The following is a 22,151-nucleotide window of genomic DNA, read 5'->3' as shown; positions in this document are numbered from 1 at the left end:
ATGTCACGAGAAAACAATGTCAGAATCACCGGGATCCATTGAAGCTCCAGAGTTAAAACCAGTGGTCAGAATTGTAAAAATTGGCCCCGACATTAACGTGCCAACCACCCTTGGGGGTGAAAGGGTTAATGAGCAGCTCGTCCGTCCATGGGGGCCACAGCGGGTCTGTGTGAGCCGGACGATCCAAGCTTCAAGGCTACAACATAATGTTCACACACAGTCTGCAGGGAGTGCATGCACAACCTGAATCTGTCCACAAGTTCCAACCTAAAACAATGGTTAGAACTTTACCCAGAAAATGGATGTAATATTAACCCCTTCAGATCGCGGCCCTTTTCCATTTTTGCATTTTCGTTTTTCACTCCCCTCCTTCCCAGAGCCATAACTTTTTTATTTTTCCGTCAATTTGGCCATGTTGGGGCTTATTTTTTGCGGGACGAGTTGTACTTTTGAACGACATCATTGGTTTTAGCATGTCGCGTACTAGAAAACGGGAAAAAAATTCCAAGTGTTGTGAAATTGCAAACAAAGTGCAATCCCACACTTGTTTTTTGTTTGGGTTTTTGGAATTTTTTGTAAAAAATTCCAGACTTTGCTAAAAAAAAAATTGTGCAATTTTTCGATACCCGTAGCGTCTCCATTTTCCGTGATCTGGGGTCGGGTGAGGGCTTATTTTTTGTGTGCCGAGCTGACGTTTATTGATACCACTTTTGTGCAGATACGTTCTTTTCATGGCCCGTTATTATATTTTAATGCAATGTTGCGGCGACCAAAAAAACGTAATTCTGACGTTTCTAATTTTTTTCTCGCCACGCCGTTTAGCGATCAGATTAATTCTTTTTTTTTATTGATAGATCGGGCGATTCTGAATGCGGCGATACCAAATATGTGTGTTTGATTTTTTTTATTTATTTTTTTAACCCCTTCCCGACCCATGACGCCATGTAGGCGTCATGAAAGTCGGTGCCAATCCGACCCATGACGCCTATGTGGCGTCATGGAAAGATCGCGTCCCTGCAGATCGGGTGAAAGGGTTCACTCCCATTTCACCCGATCTGCAGGGAAAGGGGGAGTGGTAGTTTAGCCCAGGGGGGGTTACTTCACCCACCCCCCCCCCCCCACCCCCCCACCCCGTGGCTACGATCGCTCTGATTGGCTGTTGAAAGTGAAACTGCCAATCAGAGCGATTTGTAATATTTCACCTAAAAAAACTGGTGAAATATTACAATCCAGCCATGGCTGATGCTGCAATATCATCGGCCATGGCTGGAAATACTAATGTGCCCCCACCCCACCCCACCGATCGCCCCCCCAGCCCCCCGATCTGGCCGGTACACTGCTCCGGCTCCCCTCCATCCAGTGCTCCGCTCCCCCCCCGTGCTCTTGTCCGCTCCCCCCGTGCTCCAATCACCCCCCCTGCACTCCGTTCCACCTCCCGCGCTCCGTTCCACGCCTGCCGCGCTCCGATTTCCCCCCCCCCCCCCCGTGCTCCGATCACCCCCCACCCCCCCCCCGTGCTCCGATCACCCCCCACGTGGTCCCCCCCCCACCCCATCATACTTACCGATCCTGCCGGGGTCCCGTCCGTCTTCTCCCCGGGCGCCGCCATCTTCCAAAATGGCGGGCGCATGCGCAGTGCGCCCGCCGAATCTGCCGGCCGGCAGATTCGTTCCAAAGTGCGTTTTGATCACTGAGATATAATCTATCTCAGTGATCAAAATAAAAAGATAATAAATGACCCCCCCCCCCCTTTGTCACCCCCATAGGTAGGGACAATAAAAAAAATAAAGAATTTTTTTTTTTCCACTAATGTTAGAATAGGGCTAGGGGTAGGGCTACAGTTAGGGTTAGGGGTAGGGTTAGGGCTAGGGTTAGGGCTAGGGTTAGGGTTAGGGGTAGGGTTAGGGCTAGGGTTAGGGGTAGGGGTAGGGTTAGGGCTATGGGTAGGGTTAGGGTTTCGGTATGTTCACACGTATTCTGGTCCTCTGCGGATTTTTCCGCTGCGGATTTGATAAATCCGCAGTGCTAAATTGCTGTGGATTTATGGCGGATTTACCACGTTTTTTTCTGCGCATTTCACTGCAGTTTTACAATTGCGATTTTCTATTTGAGCAGTTGTAAAACCGCTGCGGAATCCGCACAAACAAGTGACATGCTGCGGAATGTAAACCGCTGCGTTTCCGTGCAGTTTTTCCGCAGCATGTGTACAGCGATTTTTGTTTCCCATAGGTTTACATTGAACTGTAAACTCATGGGAAACTGCTGCGGATCCGCAGCGTTTTCCGCAGCGTGTGCACATACCTTTAGAATTAGGCTATGTGCACACGGTGCGGATTTGGCTGCGGATTGGCCGCTGCGGATTCGCAGCAGTTTTCCATCAGGTTTACAGTACCATGTAAACATATGGAAAACCAAATCCGCTGTGCCCATGGTGCGGAAAATACCGCGCGGAAACGCTGCGTTGTATTTTCCGCAGCATGTCAATTCTTTGTGCGGATTCCGCAGCGCTTTACACCTGTTCCTCAATAGGAATCCGCAGGTGAAATCCGCACAAAAAACACTGGAAATCCACGGTAAATCCGCAGGTAAAACGCAGTGCCTTTTACCCGCGGATTTTTCAAAAATGGTGCGGAAAAATCTCACACGAATCCGCAACGTGGGCACATAGCCTTAGGGTTAGGGTTGGAATTAGGGTTGTGGTTAGGGGTGTGTTGCGGTTAGGGGTGTGTTGGGGTTATGGCTACAGTTGGGATTAGGGTTAGGGGTGTGTTGGGGTTAGGGGTGTGTTGGGGTTAGGGGTGTATTGTGGTTAGGGTTGTGATTAGGGTTATGGCTACAGTTGGGATTAGGGTTAGGGGTGTGGGGGGGTTAGTGCTGGAGTTAGAATTGAGGGGTTTCCACTGTTCAGGCACATCAGGGGTCTCAAAACGCAACATGGCGCCACCATTGATTCCAGCCAATCTCGTATTCAAAAGTCAAATGGTGCTCCCTCAATTCCGAGCCCTGACTTGCGCCCAAACAGTGGTTTACCCCCACATATGGGGTACCAGCATACTCAGGACAAACTGTGCAACAATTACTGGGGTCCAATTTCTCCTGTTACCCTTGTGAAAATAAAAAATTGCTAAAACATCATTTTTGAGGAAAGAAAAATGATTTTTTATTTTCACGGCTCTGCGTTGTAAACGTCTGTGAAGCACTTGGGGGTTCAAAGTGCTCAGCACATATCTAGATAAGTTCCTTGGGGGGTCTAGTTTCTAAAATGGGGTCACTTGTGGGGGGTTTCTACTGTTTAGGCACACCAGGGGCTCTGCAAACGCAACGTGACGCCCGCAGACCATTCCATCAAAGTCTGCATTTCAAAAGTCACTACTTCCCTTCTGAGCCCCGACGTGTGCCCAAACAGTGGTTTACCCCCACATATGGGGTATCAGCGTACTCAGGAGAAACTGGACAACAACTTTTGTGGTCCAATTTCTCCTGTAACCCTTGGGAAAATAAAAATTCTGGGCTAAATAATTATTTTTGAGGAAAGAAAACGTATTTATTATTTTCACTGCTCTGTGTTATGAACTTCTGTGAAGCACTTGGGGGTTCAAAGTGCTCATCACACATCTAGATAAGTTCTTTTCGGGGTCTAGTTTCCAAAATGGGGTCACTTGTGGGGGGTTTCTACTGTTTAGCCACATCAGGGGCTCTGCAAATGCAACGTGACGCCCGCAGAGCATTCCATCAAAGTCTGCATTTCAAAATGTCACTACTTCACTTCCGAGCCCCGGCATGTGCCCAAACAGTGATTTACCCCCACATATGGGGTATCAGCGTACTCAGGAGAAACTGGACAACAATATTTGGGGTCCAATTTCTCCTATTATCCTTGGCAAAATAGGAAATTCCAGGCTAAAAAATCATTTTTGAGGAAAGAAAAATTATTTTTTATTTTCATGGCTCTGCATTATAAACTTCTGTGAAGCACCTGGGGGTTTAAAGTGCTCAATATGCATCTAGATAAGTTCCTTGGGGGGTCTAGTTTCCAAAATGGGGTCACTTGTGGGGGAGCTCCAATGTTTAGGCACACAGGGGCTCTCCAAACGCGACATGGTGTCCGCTAACAATTGGAGCTAATTTTCCATTCAAAAAGTCAAATGGCGCGCCTTCCCTTCCGAGCCCTGCCATGCGCCCAAACAGTGGTTTACCCCCACATATGAGGTATTGGCGTACTCGGGAGAAATTGCCCAACAAATTTTATGATCCATTTTATCCTACTGCCCATGTGAAAATGAAAAAATTGAGGCGAAAAGAATTTTTTTGTGAAAAAAAAAAAGTACTTTTTCATTTTTACAGATCAATTTGTGAAGCACCTGAGGGTTTAAAGTGCTCACTAGGCATCTAAATAAGTTCCTGGGGGGGTCTAGTTTCCAAAATGGGGTCACTTGTGGGGGAGCGCCAATGTTTAGGCACACAGGGTCTCTCCAAATGCGACATGGTGTCCGCTAACGATGGAAATAATTTTTCATTCAAAAAGTCAAATGGCGCTCCTTCCCTTCCGAGCCTTACCATGTGCCCAAACAGTGGTTTACCCCCACATGTGAGGTATTGGTGTACTCAGGAGAAATTGCCCAACAAATTTTATGATCCATTTTATCCTACTGCCTATGTGAAAATGAAAAAATTGAGGCTAAAAGAATTTTTTTGTGAAAAAAAAGTACTTTTTCATTTTTACGGATCAATTTGTGAAGCACCTGGGGGTTCAAAGTGCTCACTATGCATCTAGATAAGTTCCTTGGGGGGTCTAGTTTCCAAAATGGGGTCACTTGTGGGGGAGCTCCAATTTTTAGGCACACGGGGGCTCTCCAAACGTGACATGGTGTCCGCTAAAGAGTGGAGCCAATTTTTCATTCAAAAAGTCAAATGGCGCGCCTTCCCTTCCGAGCCCTGCCATGCGCCCAAACAGTGGTTTACCCCCACATATGAGGTATCAGCGTACTCAGGAGAAATTGGACAACAACTTTCGTGTTTCAGTTTCTCCTTTTACCATTGGGAAAATAAAAAAATTGTTGCCAAAAGATCATTTTTGTGACTAAAAAGTTAAATGTTCATTTTTTCCTTCCATGTTGCTTCTGCTGCTGTGAAGCACCTGAAGGGTTAATAAACTTCTTGAATGTGGTTTTGAGCACCTTGAGGGGTGCAGTTTTTAGAATGGTGTCACTTTTGGGTATTTTCAGCCATATAGACCCCTCAAACTGACTTCAAATGTGAGGTGGTCCCTAAAAAAAATGGTTTTGTAAATTTCGTTGTAAAAATGAGAAATCGCTGGTCAAATTTTAACCCTTATAACTTCCTAACAAAAAAAAATTTTGTTTCCAAAATTGTGCTGATGTAAAGTAAACATGTGGGAAATGTTATTTATTAACTATTTTGTGTCACATATCTCTCTGGTTTAACAGAATAAAAATTCAAAATGTGAAAATTGCGAAATTTTCAAAATTTTCGCCAAATTTCCGTTTTTATCACAAATAAACGCAGAATTTATTGACCTAAATTTACCACTAACATGAAGCCCAATATGTCACGAAAAAACAATCTCAGAACCGCTAGGATCCATTGAAGCGTTCCTGAGTTATTACCTCATAAAGGGACACTGGTCAGAATTGCAAAAAACGGCAAGGTCTTTAAGGTCAAAATAGGCTGGGTCATGAAGGGGTTAAATTTTATTTTGAATGGGGCGAAAGGGGGTGATTTAAACTTTTATATTTTTTTTTTATTTTTTCCATACTTCTTTTAAACATTTTTTTTTAAACTTTTACCATGTTTCAATATTCTCCATAAGAGGCTAGAAGCTGGCACAACTCGATCGGCTCAGCTACATAGCAGCGATCATGCTATGTACCTGAATTACAGCATTGCTATGACCGCCGACCACAGGGTGGCGCTCACAGCAAGCCGGCATCAACAACCATAGAGGTCTTGAGACCTCTGGTTGCTATGCCAACACATCGCTGACCCCCAATTATGTCACTGGGGTCGGCGATGCACTCATTTCCGTCCCAATGGCCGGAAGCGCCAGTTAAATGCCGCTGTCAGCGGGGGACCCAATCTCCACAGTAATAGTACGGCGGAGGTTGGGAAGGGGTTAAGTTCTAAGATGGAAGCTCAAAAGTCAAATCTAGAGTGGTAGAAAATGTATGGTAAAAGCAAAAGTGGTAAAGTAAAAGGAAACCTACCATGGCATCTGGCACTGAGAAATTGGGAGCCACGCTCAGCAGCAGTACAGGCACTGGGGCAGCAGGACTACCAAATGCAGGTCACGATTGGCATCCTTTGCTCAAATCAGAATAGACTATATAATGGAATGTATGTCAAGAGTCGACTCATAGATAAGTAGATGAAAATTCAGGACTCCAGAAAGATGCACTGGTGAGCTTTATTATATAGACAAATCCCGAATGGTAATGAGCGTTTGGGTCTCTAGCGGTGGACGCCGCAGCATCACACAAGCTCCGCGCAGGCTCAGCATCGCAATCTGTTTACTGATGAAGGTCTATGTGCCGACCGAGACCTTTATTACCATTGTGGATTGTTGCGTACAATAAATCTCACCATTACTCCTTTCTAGAGTGCCGGATCTTTGTCTATATATCTACAGGACAGGATCCTATTTGTGCACTCATCCACAGATTGGGATGGTGAAGCGGAGGCATTGGGGGTGCAAATCTGAAATCATCCAAAAGTAGGATCAAGCTGTGATTAATACCGTTATAAAGTGTGAAGGGGCGCTGGGCTCGGTGCAGCTCCATATAACACGTTCAGTCCCTCACAACAAGGCTTGTTCTTAAAGGGACACTGTCACCTGAATTTGGAGGGAACAATCTTCAGCCATGGAGGCGGGGTTTTGGGGTTTTTGATTCACCCTTTCCTTACCCGCTGGCTGCATGCTGGCTGCAATATTGGATTGAAGTTCATTCTCTGTCCTCCATAGTAGACGCCTGCGCAAGGCAAGATTGCCATGTGCAGGCGTGTACTACAGAGGACAGAGAATGAACTTCAATCCAATATTGCAGCCAGCATGCAGCCAGCAGGTAAGGAAAGGGTGAATCAAAAACCCCGCCTCCGTGGCTGAAGATTGTTCCCTCCAAATCCAGGTGACAGTGTCCCTTTAATACTTTATTCCACAATCCTCTCTTTGGTGGTGTAGCGTAACTGTAATGAGTCTGTAACTTGAATCAAATCATGGATTTTATGCTTTACAGACTTACGATTGTGGAAACCACCAACCAAGGGTATGGACTCGTGTGCGCGCTCCACGGCGTTCTCACTGGTGCCGCAGTGTTATCAAACTTCACAAATAGGAGTAGTCACTCAGTTACTGCAAGCAGGACCTCCATGTCAGCAGCTGAGTGACATCTATTGTTAAAGATTGATAACACTGCGTCACCAATGAGAACGCCGTGGAGCGCGCACATGACTTCATAACACTGCGTCACCAATGAGAACGCCGTGGAGCGCGCACATGACTTCATAACACTGCGTCACCAATGAGAACGCCGTGGAGCGCGCACATGACTTCATAACAATGTGTCACCAATGAGAACGCCGTGGAGCGCGCACATGACTTCATAACAATGTGTCACCAATGAGAACGCCGTGGAGCGCGCACATGACTTCATAACACTGCGTCACCAATGAGAACGCCGTGGAGCGCGCACATGACTTCATAACACTGCGTCACCAATGAGAACGCTGTGGAGCGCGCACATGACTTCATAACACTGCGTCACCAATGAGAACGCCGTGGAGTGCGCACATGAGTTCATAACACTGCGTCACCAATGAGAACGCCGTGGAGCGCGCACATGACTTCATAACACTGTGTCACCAATGAGAACGCCGTGGAGCGCGCACATGACTTCATAACACTGCGTCACCAATGAGAACGCTGTGGAGCGCGCACATGACTTCATAACACTGCGTCACCAATGAGAACGCCGTGGAGTGCGCACATGAGTTCATAACACTGCGTCACCAATGAGAACGCCGTGGAGCGCGCACATGACTTCATAACACTGTGTCACCAATGAGAACGCCGTGGAGCGCGCACATGACTTCATAACACTGCGTCACCAATGAGAACGCCGTGGAGTGCGCACATGAGTTCATAACACTGCGTCACCAATGAGAACGCCGTGGAGCGCGCACATGACTTCATAACACTGTGTCACCAATGAGAACGCCGTGGAGCGCGCACATGACTTCATAACACTGCGTCACCAATGAGAACGCCGTGGAGCGCGCACATGACTTCATAACACTGCGTCACCAATGAGAACGCCGTGGAGCGCGCACATGACTTCATAACACTGTGTCACCAATGAGAACACCGTGGAGCGTGCACATGACTTCATAACACTGTGTCACCAATGAGAACGCCGTGGAGCGCGCACATGACTAAATAACACTGCGTCACCAATGAGAACGCCGTGGAGCGCGCACATGACTTCATAACACTGCGTCACCAATGAGAACGCTGTGGAGCGCGCACATGACTTCATAACACTGCGTCACCAATGAGAACGCCGTGGAGCGCGCACATGACTTCATAACACTGCGTCACCAATGAGAACGCCGTGGAGCGCGCACATGACTTCATAACACTGTGTCACCAATGAGAACGCCGTGGAGCGCGCACATGACTTCATAACACTGCGTCACCAATGAGAACGCCGTGGAGCGCGCACATGACTTCATAACACTGCGTCACCAATGAGAACGCCGTGGAGCGCGCACATGACTTCATAACACTGTGTCACCAATGAGAACACCGTGGAGCGTGCACATGACTTCATAACACTGTGTCACCAATGAGAACGCCGTGGAGCGCGCACATGACTAAATAACACTGCGTCACCAATGAGAACGCCGTGGAGCGCGCACATGACTTCATAACACTGCGTCACCAATGAGAACGCTGTGGAGCGCGCACATGACTTCATAACACTGCGTCACCAATGAGAACGCCGTGGAGCGCGCACATGACTTCATAACACTGCGTCACCAATGAGAACGCCGTGGAGCGCGCACATGACTTCATAAACTTTATTCATTTAGTTGCTTCTACCGTCACCGTTTTTCACACAGACCGGTGCGTCTGCTCCGCAGCTTTCTCCTTGGTTTCTTTCCTCTGGATATCTATTAGTCTCTGGGACGCCAGTGTTTAGTCAATCCTTTATCATCCAAAACATATTGCGGCAGATCTGCTCTTTCTGCTCGCCGCTCCAGGGCAGATCTTCTTATTCTTCTGCCTTCGGCTTGAGAAAACTGTTTCTCCTGCTGTCAGTTGAGGGCAAACCTACTTCTGCCTTTGGTTGGGCGGATCTGCTTCTGTTGCCATTAGCTCTGGGCAGATTTTTTTCTCTGCCGTTGGCTTGGAGTGGATCTGCTTCTTCTGCCCTCTGCACGGGGCGGATCTGCTTCTAATTGTGCCCTCGGCACGGGGCGGATCTGCTTCTAATTGTGCCCTCTGCACGGGGCGGATCTGCTTCTAATTGTGCCCTCTGCACGGGGCGGATCTGCTTCTAATTGTGCCCTCTGCACGGGGCGGATCTGCTTCTAATTGTGCCCTCTGCACAGGGCGGATCTGCTTCTAATTGTGCCCTCTGCACGGGGCGGATCTGCTTCTAATTGTGCCCTCGGCACGGGGCGGATCTGCTTCTAATTGTGCCCTCGGCACGGGGCGGATCTGCTTCTAATTGTGTTCTCGGCACCAGGCCGATCTGCTTCTAATTGTGCCCTCTGCACGGGGCGGATCTGCTTCTAATTGTGTCCTCTGCACCGGGCGGATCTGCTTCTAATTGTGCCCTCGGCACCGGGCGGATCTGCTTCTAATTGTGTCCTCTGCACGGGGCGGATCTGCTTCTAATTGTGTCCTCTGCACGGGGCGGATCTGCTTCTAATTGTGTCCTCTGCACGGGGCGGATCTGCTTCTAATTGTGCCCTCGGCACGGGGCGGATCTGCTTCTAATTGTGTCCTCTGCACGGGGCGGATCTGCTTCTAATTGTGCCCTCTGCACGGGGCGGATCTGCTTCTAATTGTGCCCTCTGCACGGGGCGGATCTGCTTCTAATTGTGTCCTCTGCACGGGGCGGATCTGCTTCTAATTGTGCCCTCGGCACGGGGCGGATCTGCTTCTAATTGTGCCCTCGGCACCGGGCGGATCTGCTTCTAATTGTGCCCTCTGCACGGGGCGGATCTGCTTCTAATTGTGTCCTCTGCACGGGGCGGATCTGCTTCTAATTGTGTCCTCTGCACGGGGCGGATCTGCTTCTAATTGTGTTCTCGGCACGGGGCGGATCTGCCTCTAATTTTGCCCTCGGCACCGAGCGGATCTGCCTCTAATTGTGCCCTCTGCACGGGGCGGATCTGCTTCTAATTGTGCCCTCTGCACGGGACGGATCTGCTTCTAGTTGTGTCCTCTGCATGGGGCGGATCTGCTTCTAGTTGTGTCCTCGGCACCGGGCGGATCTGCTTCTAATTGTGTCCTCTGCACGGGGCGGATCTGCTTCTAATTGTGTCCTCTGCACGGGGCGGATCTGCTTCTAATTGTGCCCTCGGCACCGGGCGGATCTGCTTCTAATTGTGCCCTCGGCACCGGGCGGATCTGCTTCTAATTGTGCCCTCTGCACGGGGCGGATCTGCTTCTAGTTGTGTCCTCTGCACGGGGCGGATCTGCTTCTAGTTGTGTCCTCTGCACGGGACGGATCTGCTTCTAGTTGTGTCCTCTGCACGGGGCGGATCTGCTTCTAGTTGTGCCCTCTGCACGGGGCGGATCTGCTTCTAATTGTGCCCTCGGCATCGGGCGGATCTGCTTCTTATTGTGCCGTCTGCACGGGGCGGATCTGCTTCTAATTGTGTCCTCGGCACCGGGCGGATCTGCCTCTAATTGTGCCCTCTGCACGGGGCGGATCTGCTTCTAATTGTGCCCTCGGCATCGGGCGGATCTGCTTCTTATTGTGCCGTCTGCACGGGGCGGATCTGCTTCTAATTGTGCCCTCGGCACCGGGCGGATCTGCCTCTAATTGTGCCCTCTGCATGGGGCGGATCTGCTTCTAATTGTGCCCTCGGCACCTGGCGGGACTGCCTCTAATTGTGCCCTCTGCACGGGGCGGATCTGCTTCTAATTGTGCCCTCGGCACCGGGCGGATCTGCTTCTAATTGTGTCCTCTGCACGGGGCGGATCTGCTTCTAATTGTGCCCTCGGCACCGGGCGGATCTGCTTCTAATTGTGTCCTCTGCACGGGGCGGATCTGCTTCTAATTGTGCCCTTTGCCCGGGGCGGATCTGCTTCTAATTGTGCCCTCGGCATCGGGCGGATCTGCTTGTAATTGTGCCCTCTGCACGGGGCGGATCTGCTTCTAATTGTGCTCTCGGCACGGGGCGGATCTGCTTCTAATTGTGCCCTCGGCACCGGGCGGATCTGCTACTAATTGTGTCCTCTGCACGGGGCGGATCTGCCTCTAATTGTGCCCTCTGCACGGGGCGGATCTGCTTGTAATTGTGCCCTCTGCACGGGGCGGATCTGCTTCTAATTGTGCTCTCGGCACGGGGCTGATCTGCTTCTAATTGTGCTCTCGGCACCGGGCGGATCTGCTACTAATTGTGTCCTCTGCATGGGGCCGATCTGCTTCTAATTGTGCCCTCGGCACCGGGCGGATCTGCTTCTAATTGTGCCCTCGGCACCGGGCGGATCTGCTTCTTATTGTGCCCTCGGCACCGGGCGGATCTGCTTCTAATTGTGCCCTCTGCACGGGGCGGATCTGCTTCTAATTGTGCCCTCGGCACCGGGCGGATCTGCTTCTAATTGTGCCCTCGGCACCGGGCGGATCTGCTTCTAATTGTGCCCTCTGCACGGGGCGGATCTGCTTCTAATTGTGTCCTCTGCACGGGGCGGATCAGCTTCTAATTGTGCCCTTTGCCCGGGGCGGATCTGCTTCTAATTGTGCCCTCGGCATCGGGCGGATCTGCTTGTAATTGTGCCCTCTGCACAGGGCGGATCTGCTTGTAATTGTGTCCTCGGCACCGGGCGGATCTGCTTCTAATTGTGCCCTCTGCACCGGGCGGATCTGCTTCTAATTGTGCCCTCGGCACCGGGCGGATCTGCTTCTAATTGTGCCCTCTGCACGGGGCGGATCTGCTTCTAATTGTGCCCTCTGCACGGGGCCGATCTGCTTCTAATTGTGCCCTCGGCACCGGGCGGATCTGCTTCTAATTGTGTCCTCTGCACGGGGCGGATCTGCTTCTAATTGTGTCCTCTGCACGGGGCGGATCTGCTTCTAATTGTGCTCTCGGCACGGGGCGGATCTGCTTCTAATTGTGCCCTCGGCACCGGGCGGATCTGCTACTAATTGTGTCCTCTGCACGGGGCGGATCTGCTTCTAATTGTGTCCTCTGCACGGGGCGGATCTGCTTCTAATTGTGCCCTCTGCACGGGGCGGATCTGCTTCTAATTGTGCCCTCGGCACCGGGCGGATCTGCTTCTAATTGTGCCCTCGGCACCGGGCGGATCTGCTTCTAATTGTGCCCTCTGCACGGGACGGATCTGCTTCTAATTGTGTCCTCTGCACGGGGCGGATCTGCTTCTAATTGTGTCCTCTGCACGGGGCGGATCAGCTTCTAATTGTGCCCTTTGCCCGGGGCGGATCTGCTTCTAATTGTGCCCTCGGCATCGGGCGGATCTGCTTGTAATTGTGCCCTCTGCACAGGGCGGATCTGCTTGTAATTGTGTCCTCGGCACCGGGCGGATCTGCTTCTAATTGTGCCCTCTGCACGGGGCGGATCTGCTTCTAATTGTGTCCTCTGCACGGGGCGGATCTGCTTCTAATTGTGTCCTCTGCACGGGGCAGATCTGCTTCTAATTGTGCTCTCGGCACGGGGCGGATCTGCTTCTAATTGTGCCCTCGGCACCGGGCGGATCTGCTACTAATTGTGTCCTCTGCACGGGGCCGATCTGCTTCTAATTGTGCCCTCGGCACCGGGCGGATCTGCTTCTAATTGTGCCCTCGGTACCGGGCGGATCTGCTTCTTTTGTGTTGGGTTCGGATCAGAAGATGATGCAACTGTTGCCTGAAGGCTCAAGGAGGTGGCAAGTCCTATATGCGGTCATCTAGGGTGTCTGTTGCCGGAGGACCAAACAGTAGAGTGTGCGGGTTCTGGATCCCTATGATAGAGCTGGACATGTCGTGGCAGACATCTACAAAAAACCATGGCTCTTTCTGCACATATAGTGGCATTACCTTCTCATATGGGAAAATAGGCCAGCAAGCTGTACCTGCCTCCGCATCGTGATCGGCTCTCTGGCAGCCGGTTGGCATCCACAAGTAGTGCTTGATTGTCGTCATCTTCCTTCTCTTCCATTGCCTCGTCAGATAGTCAAATGTCTGATGTGCAGCCAGGAAACTCAACAGAATAGTGACTGCAGCTTTGGAGGTGACTGGAGTATAAGACATGATGTAAGTGCAGAATAGTGACCGCAGCTCTGAAGATGACTGAAAGATCTGTGTAACCTCTGACTGAGATGATTTCGTGAATCCTGCATTGAGCTAGGGTTGGGTCCGATGACCCTGGAGGTCCCTTCCAACTAATTCTATGGATATAAGACCTGATGTAACAGCAGAATAGTGACCGCAGCTCTGGAGGTGACTGCAGTATGGAAGTCATCCAGATGAATGTGGAGTTCTTGTATGCGGCAGCTTTGTGCATTACTCTGTGGATGATGGGGCATATCTCCTCTATACAGGATCTGAAACAGACCCTCTCTCAGGAGCTGGACTTCGAGAATGAGGGACAGAATGCTGAGCGCTGTGCCCAGGACCTCCGAAAACTGCCCTATGTGTTAATCCCCCGTGTACACTGGGATTATACCAGTAAGGTGAGAGCCTTCCACCCCTGTCCATAAAACTCTCCTCAATCATGCAATATATGGAGAAAAGAATTGGCCTGCACCTCGTAATCACAAAATGTTGTATATTCATTCAATCTCATTATCATCGATGTGTAACATCCACCAACCCCCCATTTATAACCTCTTGTCGCCCCCGACCTGGTGTATAGCCTCTGGCCCCTTCGTCCCCGGGCCTGGCGTGTAACCTCTGGCCCCTTCGTCCCCGGGCCTGGCGTGTAACCTCTGGCCCCTTCGTCCCCGGGCCTGGCGTGTAACCTCTGGCCCCTTCGTCCCAGGGCCTGGCGTGTAACCTCTGGCCCCTTCGTCCCCGGGCCTGGCGTGTAACCTCTGGCCCCTTCGTCCCCGGGCCTGGCGTGTAGCCTCTGGCCCCTTCGTCCCCGGGCCTGGCGTGTAGCCTCTGGCCCCTTCGTCCCCGGGCCTGGCGTGTAGCCTCTGGCCCCTTCGTCCCCGGGCCTGGCGTGTAGCCTCTGGCCCCTTCGTCCCCGGGCCTGGCGTGTAGCCTCTGGCCCCTTCGTCCCCGGGCCTGGCGTGTAGCCTCTGGCCCCTTCGTCCCCGGGCCTGGCGTGTAACCTCTGGCCCCTTCGTCCCAGGGCCTGGCGTGTAACCTCTGGCCCCTTCGTCCCCGGGCCTGGCGTGTAACCTCTGGCCCCTTCGTCCCCGGGCCTGGCGTGTAACCTCTGGCCCCTTCGTCCCCGGGCCTGGCGTGTAGCCTCTGGCCCCTTCGTCCCCGGGCCTGGCGTGTAGCCTCTGGCCCCTTCGTCCCCGGGCCTGGCGTGTAGCCTCTGGCCCCTTCGTCCCCGGGCCTGGCGTGTAGCCTCTGGCCCCTTCGTCCCCGGGCCTGGCGTGTAGCCTCTGGCCCCTTCGTCCCCGGGCCTGGCGTGTAACCTTTGGCCCCTAGCTGGTGTATAACCTCCGCCAATGACATTTCTTCCTCCCGAATTTCCACAGGAATTACTAATTTTGCTAATGATCTTCAAATGGTGAAAAATGGAAACAAAATTTGAAAACCTCTGGACTTATTCAGTCTGGAATCCGAGCGTCATGCACAGAAATGACAACCAAGGCAGAGCGTGCATCACTAATTATTCTGCCGCTGAATGTACGAATCATCAGAGTCTGCTGCCGGCAGCTCCTATGTGATCACCGACCAATGACGTCACCATTGCTCTCGAAGTAGACAAGTCCAGAAATGCTGTGGGTAGTACCTGTGTAATCAACAACCAATGACCATGAGCAGAGAATGGACCAAGGAGATTGAACAAGATTCTACAGGTGAGGAACTGGCTACGTCGCTGGTACCGTGAGCAACGTTTTGGGTTTCTTGACCATGTAGTGAAATACCTGTATGATGGACTCCTTGCTAGAGATGAGTTACATCTTATGAAAACAGGAAGACCTATAATTGGTAGATGTCTTACTACACTAATCAGGAGAGCTTAAAACTAGAACAATATGGGATGGGGAAGAAAAAAAAGATTATAAACAAAAACAACAAATTCTGAATGAAAATATGGGAGTAAGAGAAACAGACTACAAACTAAAGTGTGTCTATACAGATGCACACAGAGCATGGATCAAACAAGGAGAATTGGAGCTGCTAACACAGGAAAAGAGCTGAGATATCATAGGCATCACTGAAACTTGGCAGGATGATACCCATGATTGGAATACAAGGCCGAACTTATAGCTTTCTATTTTGCATCTGTGTTCTCTAAGAAAGCACATGTAACATCAACTGATCTTCATGGTGCCATTGAAGGAATAAAATAATCCACTCCATCTATAAATAGTGAGATGGTGAGGGAACACTTAGCTAATTTACATGATTTTACATCTCCTGGTCCAGATGAATTACATCTTGGCGTACTGAAAGAGTTGGCAGAGGAAATTGCAAAACCACCCAGAAGATTGGAGAAGGGCAAATATTGTCCCTATCTTCAAAAAAGGGAAGAAGATGAAGCCAGGAATTACAGGCCAGTGAGCCTTACTTCCATACCAGGAAACATCTGTGTACAAATTATTAAACAGCATGTATGTAAGTACTTGGATAAGAATACAGCAATTAACCAGAGCCAGCATGGGTTTGTAGCAAACAAGTCATGCCTGACTAATCTAATTTTCTTCTATGATGGAATCACTAACTGGGTGGATCAGGGAAATGCGGTAGATAGAATATATCTGGACTTCAGCAAAGCATTTGCTAAGTATCTCATACTATCCTTGTTGAAAAAAATGACCAAGTATGGTATTAACATGGGTACCGTTAGGTGGATTCATAAGGGACTCAGTGATCGTACTCAAAGAGTGGTAATAAATTGTTGCACATCCAGTTGGAAAAGTGTGACAAGTGGGATACCACAAGGCTCTGTCCTGGCCCCTGTTTTACAAGTGGGTACCACAAGGCTCTGTCCTGGCCCCAGTGTTTAACATTTTTATAAATGACATAGATAAGGGAACTGAAGATAAACTAATCAAATTTGCAGACGGAGAGATAGCTAACACTAGAGAAGACAGAGAAAGGATTCAGAAGGATCTAGATAAGCTTGAACAATTGGCACTGACTAATAGAATGGTATTTACCAGAGAAATGCAAGATTCCACATCTGGGCCAAGAAAATTACATCTATAGAATGGGAGGAATAGAACTAAGTAATAGCATGCGTGAAAACTTGGGTATACATAGATCACAGACTGCATATGAGTCAACAGTGTGATGCAGCACCAAAATGGGCAAACACCGTTCTAGGATGTATTAGTAGAATCATAGTCTATATCACGTGAAGTAATTCTCCCCCTCTACTCCTCCTTGGTCAGGCCTCAGCTGGATACTGTGTCCAGTTCTGGACACCACATTAAAAACAAAATTGAAAAACTGGAGCAAGTTCAGAAAAGATCTTCCGGGATGGGGAGCTGACTGCAAAGTATGTCCAATAAGGCACGGTTAAAGGATGTTGGAATGGTTAGCTTGCAAAAAAGGCTAAGAGATGACTTAATAGCTGTCTACAAATATCTGAAGGGCTGTCACAGTATAGAAGGATCATCATTAGTCTCATTTGCACATGGAATGACGAGGTGCAATGGAAAGAAACTGAAAGGGAGAAGATAAAGATTAGATATTAGGAAAGACCTTTCTGACAGTGAGGATGATGAATGAGTGGAACAGGCGGCCATGAGAGGTGGCGAGTTCTCCTACAATGGAAGTCTTCAAACCGAGACTGGACAGACATCTGTCTTGGATGGTTTAGTGAAACCTGTATTGAGCCGGTGATTGGACCAGATGACACAGGAGGTCCCTTCCAACTCTTAACATTCTATGATAGTGGCAACCCCAATGTTCTGGATGTAAACCCCAATGTTCTGGAGATGCTGCTTGCAGCTCCCATGTAATCCCCTACCAATGACGTTCCTGATGTGCTTGATGGAAACAAGTCCGGAGACGCTGCAGCCACAGAATCACTTTTAGGACATGCCTGCACTCACAGGACCATAAGGAACATGTGGTTGGTGTTGTCGTGTTAAATTAAACAGGTTTTTGGAAACCTGTCCACACCACGGCCACCAAATCAATATAACACTGACCTATTAATGACTGAGCATGGAGACTAGAGGGTTCCAGCTACTGTACATTATTCTCCCCCTCCATCATTATCCCAGGAGCAGGACCGGTGTGATGTTCTCGTGAAACTTTGTCAGAGAGTTGCCCACGTTGCCTTGTCAGATTCAAGAAATGGCTCATAGAGATCTGTTTTGTACTGCAAATGAAATTAGACATCACACACCAAGACCAAGGTATATGGGTCTACACAAACGTTTCAGAGACGCTGACATGACATTGAGCTACATGCCAAACACCCGACTACTGGTGACCTCAGCCACCTCACAGGCCATCATTCTGAAGAGCAAGAAGGCAGTGAAGGCTGGAATGGAGGTCTGTCTTCTTCAGCAATGAGTTCAGCATTTGTCTTGGTTAAAATGATAACTGGAGAATAGTCTAGACCATATACAGTGGGTACGGAAAGTATTCGGACCCCTTTACATTTCTCACTCTTTGTTTCACTGCAGCCATTTGGTAAATTCAGAATCACTGTTGGTATTGTATTGGGCAGGTGATGAGCAGTGCCTGGTTTTCTCCACACGTACAGCTTAGAATTATCACCAAAAAGGTCTATCTTCATCTCATCAGACCAGAGAATATTATTTCTCATAGTCTGGGAGTCCTTCATGTGTTTTAGCAAACTTCATGCTGGCTTTCATATGTCTTGCACTGAGGAGAGGCTTCCGTTGGCCACTCTGCCATAAAAGGCCTGACTGGTGGAGGCTGTATTGATAGTTGACTTTGTGGAACTTTCTCCCATCTCCCTACTGCGTCTCTAGAGCTCAGCTAGTGATCTTGGGGTTCTTCTTTACCTCTCTCACCAAGGCTCTTCTCCCACGATTGCTCAGTTTGGCTGGACGGCCAGGTCTAGGAAGACTTCTGGTGGTCCCAAACTTTTTCCATTTAAGGATTATGGAGGCCACTGTGCCGTTAGGAACCTTGAGTACTGCAGAAATTGTTGTAACCTTGGCCAGATCTGAGCCTTGCCACAATTCTGTCTCTGAGCTTCTTGGCCAGTTCCTTTGACCTCATGATTCTCCTTTGGTCTGACATGCACTGTGAGCTGTGAGGTCTTATATAGACAGGTGTGTGACTTTCCGAATCAAGTCCTTTCAGGTTAATTACACACCGCTGGATTCCAATGAAGGAGTAGAACCATCTCAAGGAGGATCACAAGGAAATGGACAGCATGGGACTTGCATATCAGAGTCTGAGCAAAGGGGCTGAAGACTTATGACCATGTGATATTTCAGTTTTTCTTTTTTTAATATGTAAACATTTCTACATTTCTGTTTTTTTCAGTCAAGATGGGGTGCAGAGTGAACATTAATGAGAAAAAAATGAACTTTTTTTGAATTTACCAAATGGCTGCAATGAAACAAAGAATGAATAATTTAAAGGGGTCTGAATACTTGCCGTACCCACTGTAGGCCACACCATAAAGAGGCCTTCACGACAGAATGTAACTGTCCCAGGAGTAGATTTTCCACACGACACCAGGCCACATGTTTTTAGTGCTACTGTGATTGCCTGCTTTGCCTGAACCTGCAGCGTTTCTAGACTTGGTTGCAACGTTTCTAGACTGGTCTCCATCAAGCACATCAGGGATGTGATTGGTCGGGAATTACACTGCCAGCAGTGGATCCTGATGATTTCTTTACTCAGACAACCCATTATAACCTCAGTGACATCAGCCGAGGCCAGAGGTGCCGGGACTTTTGCATGAGGCTCAGACTCCAGGCTAGAGAATCCAGATAATTTCTTCATGTTGTCTCCATTCTCCATCATGTACAGATCAGTGAGTCTCCATCCTGTGATCTCCATCGTTCATCACTTCTCCTGCTTGGGTACAATTTCAGTGCTGAGGAGGGTTTATTAAACAGAGTAGCATGAAGTGAGGACCCCGCCTAGAACTATAAAGTTCCTCACATTTCCAATCTATGTGGAGCAGACTGTCTAAATGTCTGTATGTTTTCTTACAGCGGGTCCTGACAGCTGACTATTGCGAGGGCTGCAAGGTCAGCAGTGTGGATGGCATTACGCAGCAGGGCCTGGAACTGAAGGATGTGAGTACCTGGAGGACATTGCATAAAGCAGGTGCCCCCGCTGGAGAAGCCTGGCTATCTGGTATTGCCTTGTGGAGCATAGATCCTGGCCTCCATGAGGTTGTGAGATTCTAGAGGCTGATCCATGTGAGGAAGACACTTGTAGTCTCTCACCTCTGACATTGCATTGAGGATGGCAGAATGTGCTCATGATGTCTCCAGCAGATGGGGTGCCAGGATTTGGGTTTTTTGACCTGAGATTTTTTCTTTTTTGCTTATCTGGCAGCTGATGGTTCTGCAGCAGCTCCAGGTGACGTTACTAGAAGTCAGAGAGTCTTCTGTCCCCACAAATCGCTCATCTGTGTCCAGATTCTGCCACCCCTCAACCTCTCTCTGTAAACGATTGCACCCCCGTGTCTGCACATTCTTGCCCACTCGCTGGTTGTCATCTCGTGTCCACCACGAGTTGTCCATCTCAGCCCACAAGCAGCAGCTCGCCCCTCTGGATGTCTCCATGTTTGATTAGTAATCCCTCTCTGTATGGGAAATATGATTTTCCATTTCAGCTTGTGGCTTTTATCTATTGAAGATTTTTTTCAGGTGGCTGAAAAAGTGATAAAAGTTTTTGCAGAGCAGATCTTCTTCACAGGATTCATCCATGCCGACCCTCACCCTGGAAATGGTAACTTCCATTCTTCCAGATGCTTTCTGCTTGGTGATAGCATTTCTGGCGGGATTGTGCGTTGGCTCGTGCTGAGCACTCTAGAACATGCCTTACTCTTACGACTCCATGGCCCCTTCTCTTTTCAGTGCTGGTCAATGTGGGTCCCGATGGGCGAGCTCGGCTGGTCCTGCTGGATCATGGACTCTATGAACATCTGAGTGAGCGGTAATACATGGTCTTAGCTTGTCTCCTGCTTGTCGTGCTCTTGTACTTTGTGTCATCCTTGTGTTGTCTCTGGCAGAGATCGCACCGCACTCTGTAAACTTTGGAGGTCTATTGTTCTGCGGGACCGGCAGCGTATGGCGGAATTCTCTGCTCAGCTAGGAGTCAAAGGCAAGTGAATAGGGCGTCCATTGTAAAGTCAGAGCTGTTATCAGGTGGTGCAGATACTAGTAGGATGGCTGTTGTCCTCACTAATGGACTCCATCCAGGTCTGAAAGAAAGAATCATCTCATCCTGTGCCTCCAGCTGTAGTTTTCTGGGGTATAGATAAATAGCAGCTCGGGAACAAGTCATGGATGCTGCCGGGTCTTCAGCCTGCCAGTGCAGGGCTCCAGGAAAGCATCCTAGCCACTGTCTTGCAGAAATCTGACTCTTCAATGTTCTTCAGCTGTCCATTGGTGAATCCTTGTATTCTGTCTTCTTGCTGTGTCTCATATCTAGGACAATATGACTTCTATATGTGAGTGGTGAACAAGTCTTCTTGTCTTCCCTGAAGATTACTTCCTGTTCTGTGAAATCCTCCTGCAGCGCCCCCTATCACTGACGGGGACAATGGGCAACGCGCTGACTCTGGAAGAGACGCAGTATATGCAGAACATGGCCAAGGAGCACTTTGATGACATCATACGAGTTCTTCGTGCGTTACCACGGCCCATGCTGCTAGTCTTCCGAAACCTGAACACTGTTCGCTCTCTTAATATAGGATTGGGCGCCTCAGCCGACCGCTATCTTCTCATGGCCCACAGGTGATTGGTGGTACATGAGGCTGGAGGAAAGGCGGTCGCATGGGGTACAAGTGTCAATGGATGGTGGTGCCTGAGGTTGGAGAAAGGGTGGTCAAATGGAGCACAGGGGTTGGTGGTTAGTGAGGAGCGAGCGACAATGGTTGGTGGTGCCTGAGGCTGAAGGAATGGCGGTTGCTTGGAGCACAATCATCGATGGCTGGTGTTTGAGACTGGGGGAAGGGTGTTCGCATGGAGCGTGAGCATCAATAGTTGGTGTTGCCTGAAGCTAGAGGAAGGGCAGTCGCATGGACAGTGAACATTGATGGTGGTGCCCGAGGCCTGATGCGGGGAAAAAAGGCAGGTGCATGCCGAGCAATTGATGGTTGTTGGTGCCTGAGGCTGGAGGAACAGTGGTTGCATGGAGAGCAAGCGTCGATGGTTGGTGGTGCCTGTTGGAAGGGTGGTCACATGGAGAGCGAGTGTTGATGGTTGGTAGCGCCTGAGGCTGTTGGAAGGGTGGTCACACGGAGAGCAAGTGTTGATGGTTGGTGGTGCCTGAGGCTGTTGGAAGGGTGGTCACATTGAGAGCGAGTGTTGATGGTTGATGCCTGAGACTGGAGTAAAGGCGGCTGCATGGAGAGCGAGCGTCAATGATTGATGGTGCCTGAAACTGAAGGAAAAACGATTGCATGTAGAGCGAGCGTCGATGATGGGTGGTGCCTGAGGAAAGGCGGTTGTATGGAGAGCGAGCGTCGATGATGGGTGGTGCTTGAGACTGGAGGAAAGGCGGCTGCATGGAGAGCGAGCGTCAATGAGTGATGGTACCTGAAACCGAAGGAAAAACGATTGCATGGAGAGCGAGCATCGATGATGGGTGGTGCTGAGG

General features: G+C 49.6%; 1 protein-coding gene across 3 annotated transcripts in view; it reads left to right on the top strand.

Moving 5' to 3' along the window:
• ADCK5 (aarF domain containing kinase 5) overlaps positions 1 to 22,151 on the top strand; it is a 72,489-nt gene that overhangs the window by 44,757 nt on the left and 5,581 nt on the right. For 2 of the 3 annotated variants that reach the window (XM_069732114.1, XM_069732113.1), the window contains 6 exons: positions 13,790 to 13,921; positions 19,532 to 19,615; positions 20,195 to 20,276; positions 20,405 to 20,483; positions 20,560 to 20,651; positions 21,037 to 21,286. In XM_069732114.1, coding sequence (XP_069588215.1) covers positions 13,790 to 13,921; positions 19,532 to 19,615; positions 20,195 to 20,276; positions 20,405 to 20,483; positions 20,560 to 20,651; positions 21,037 to 21,286 — 719 coding nt within the window. The remainder of the gene's footprint in view (positions 1 to 13,789; positions 13,922 to 19,531; positions 19,616 to 20,194; positions 20,277 to 20,404; positions 20,484 to 20,559; positions 20,652 to 21,036; positions 21,287 to 22,151) is intronic. The other variant, XM_069732115.1, reaches the window with a different exon arrangement.

This window comes from Ranitomeya imitator, chromosome 6 (genome assembly GCF_032444005.1).
Source record: "Ranitomeya imitator isolate aRanImi1 chromosome 6, aRanImi1.pri, whole genome shotgun sequence".
Lineage (NCBI taxonomy): Eukaryota > Metazoa > Chordata > Amphibia > Anura > Dendrobatidae > Ranitomeya > Ranitomeya imitator.
Note: the sequence above shows the minus strand (reverse complement) of the source record. Positions and strands in the feature narration are given on the sequence as shown.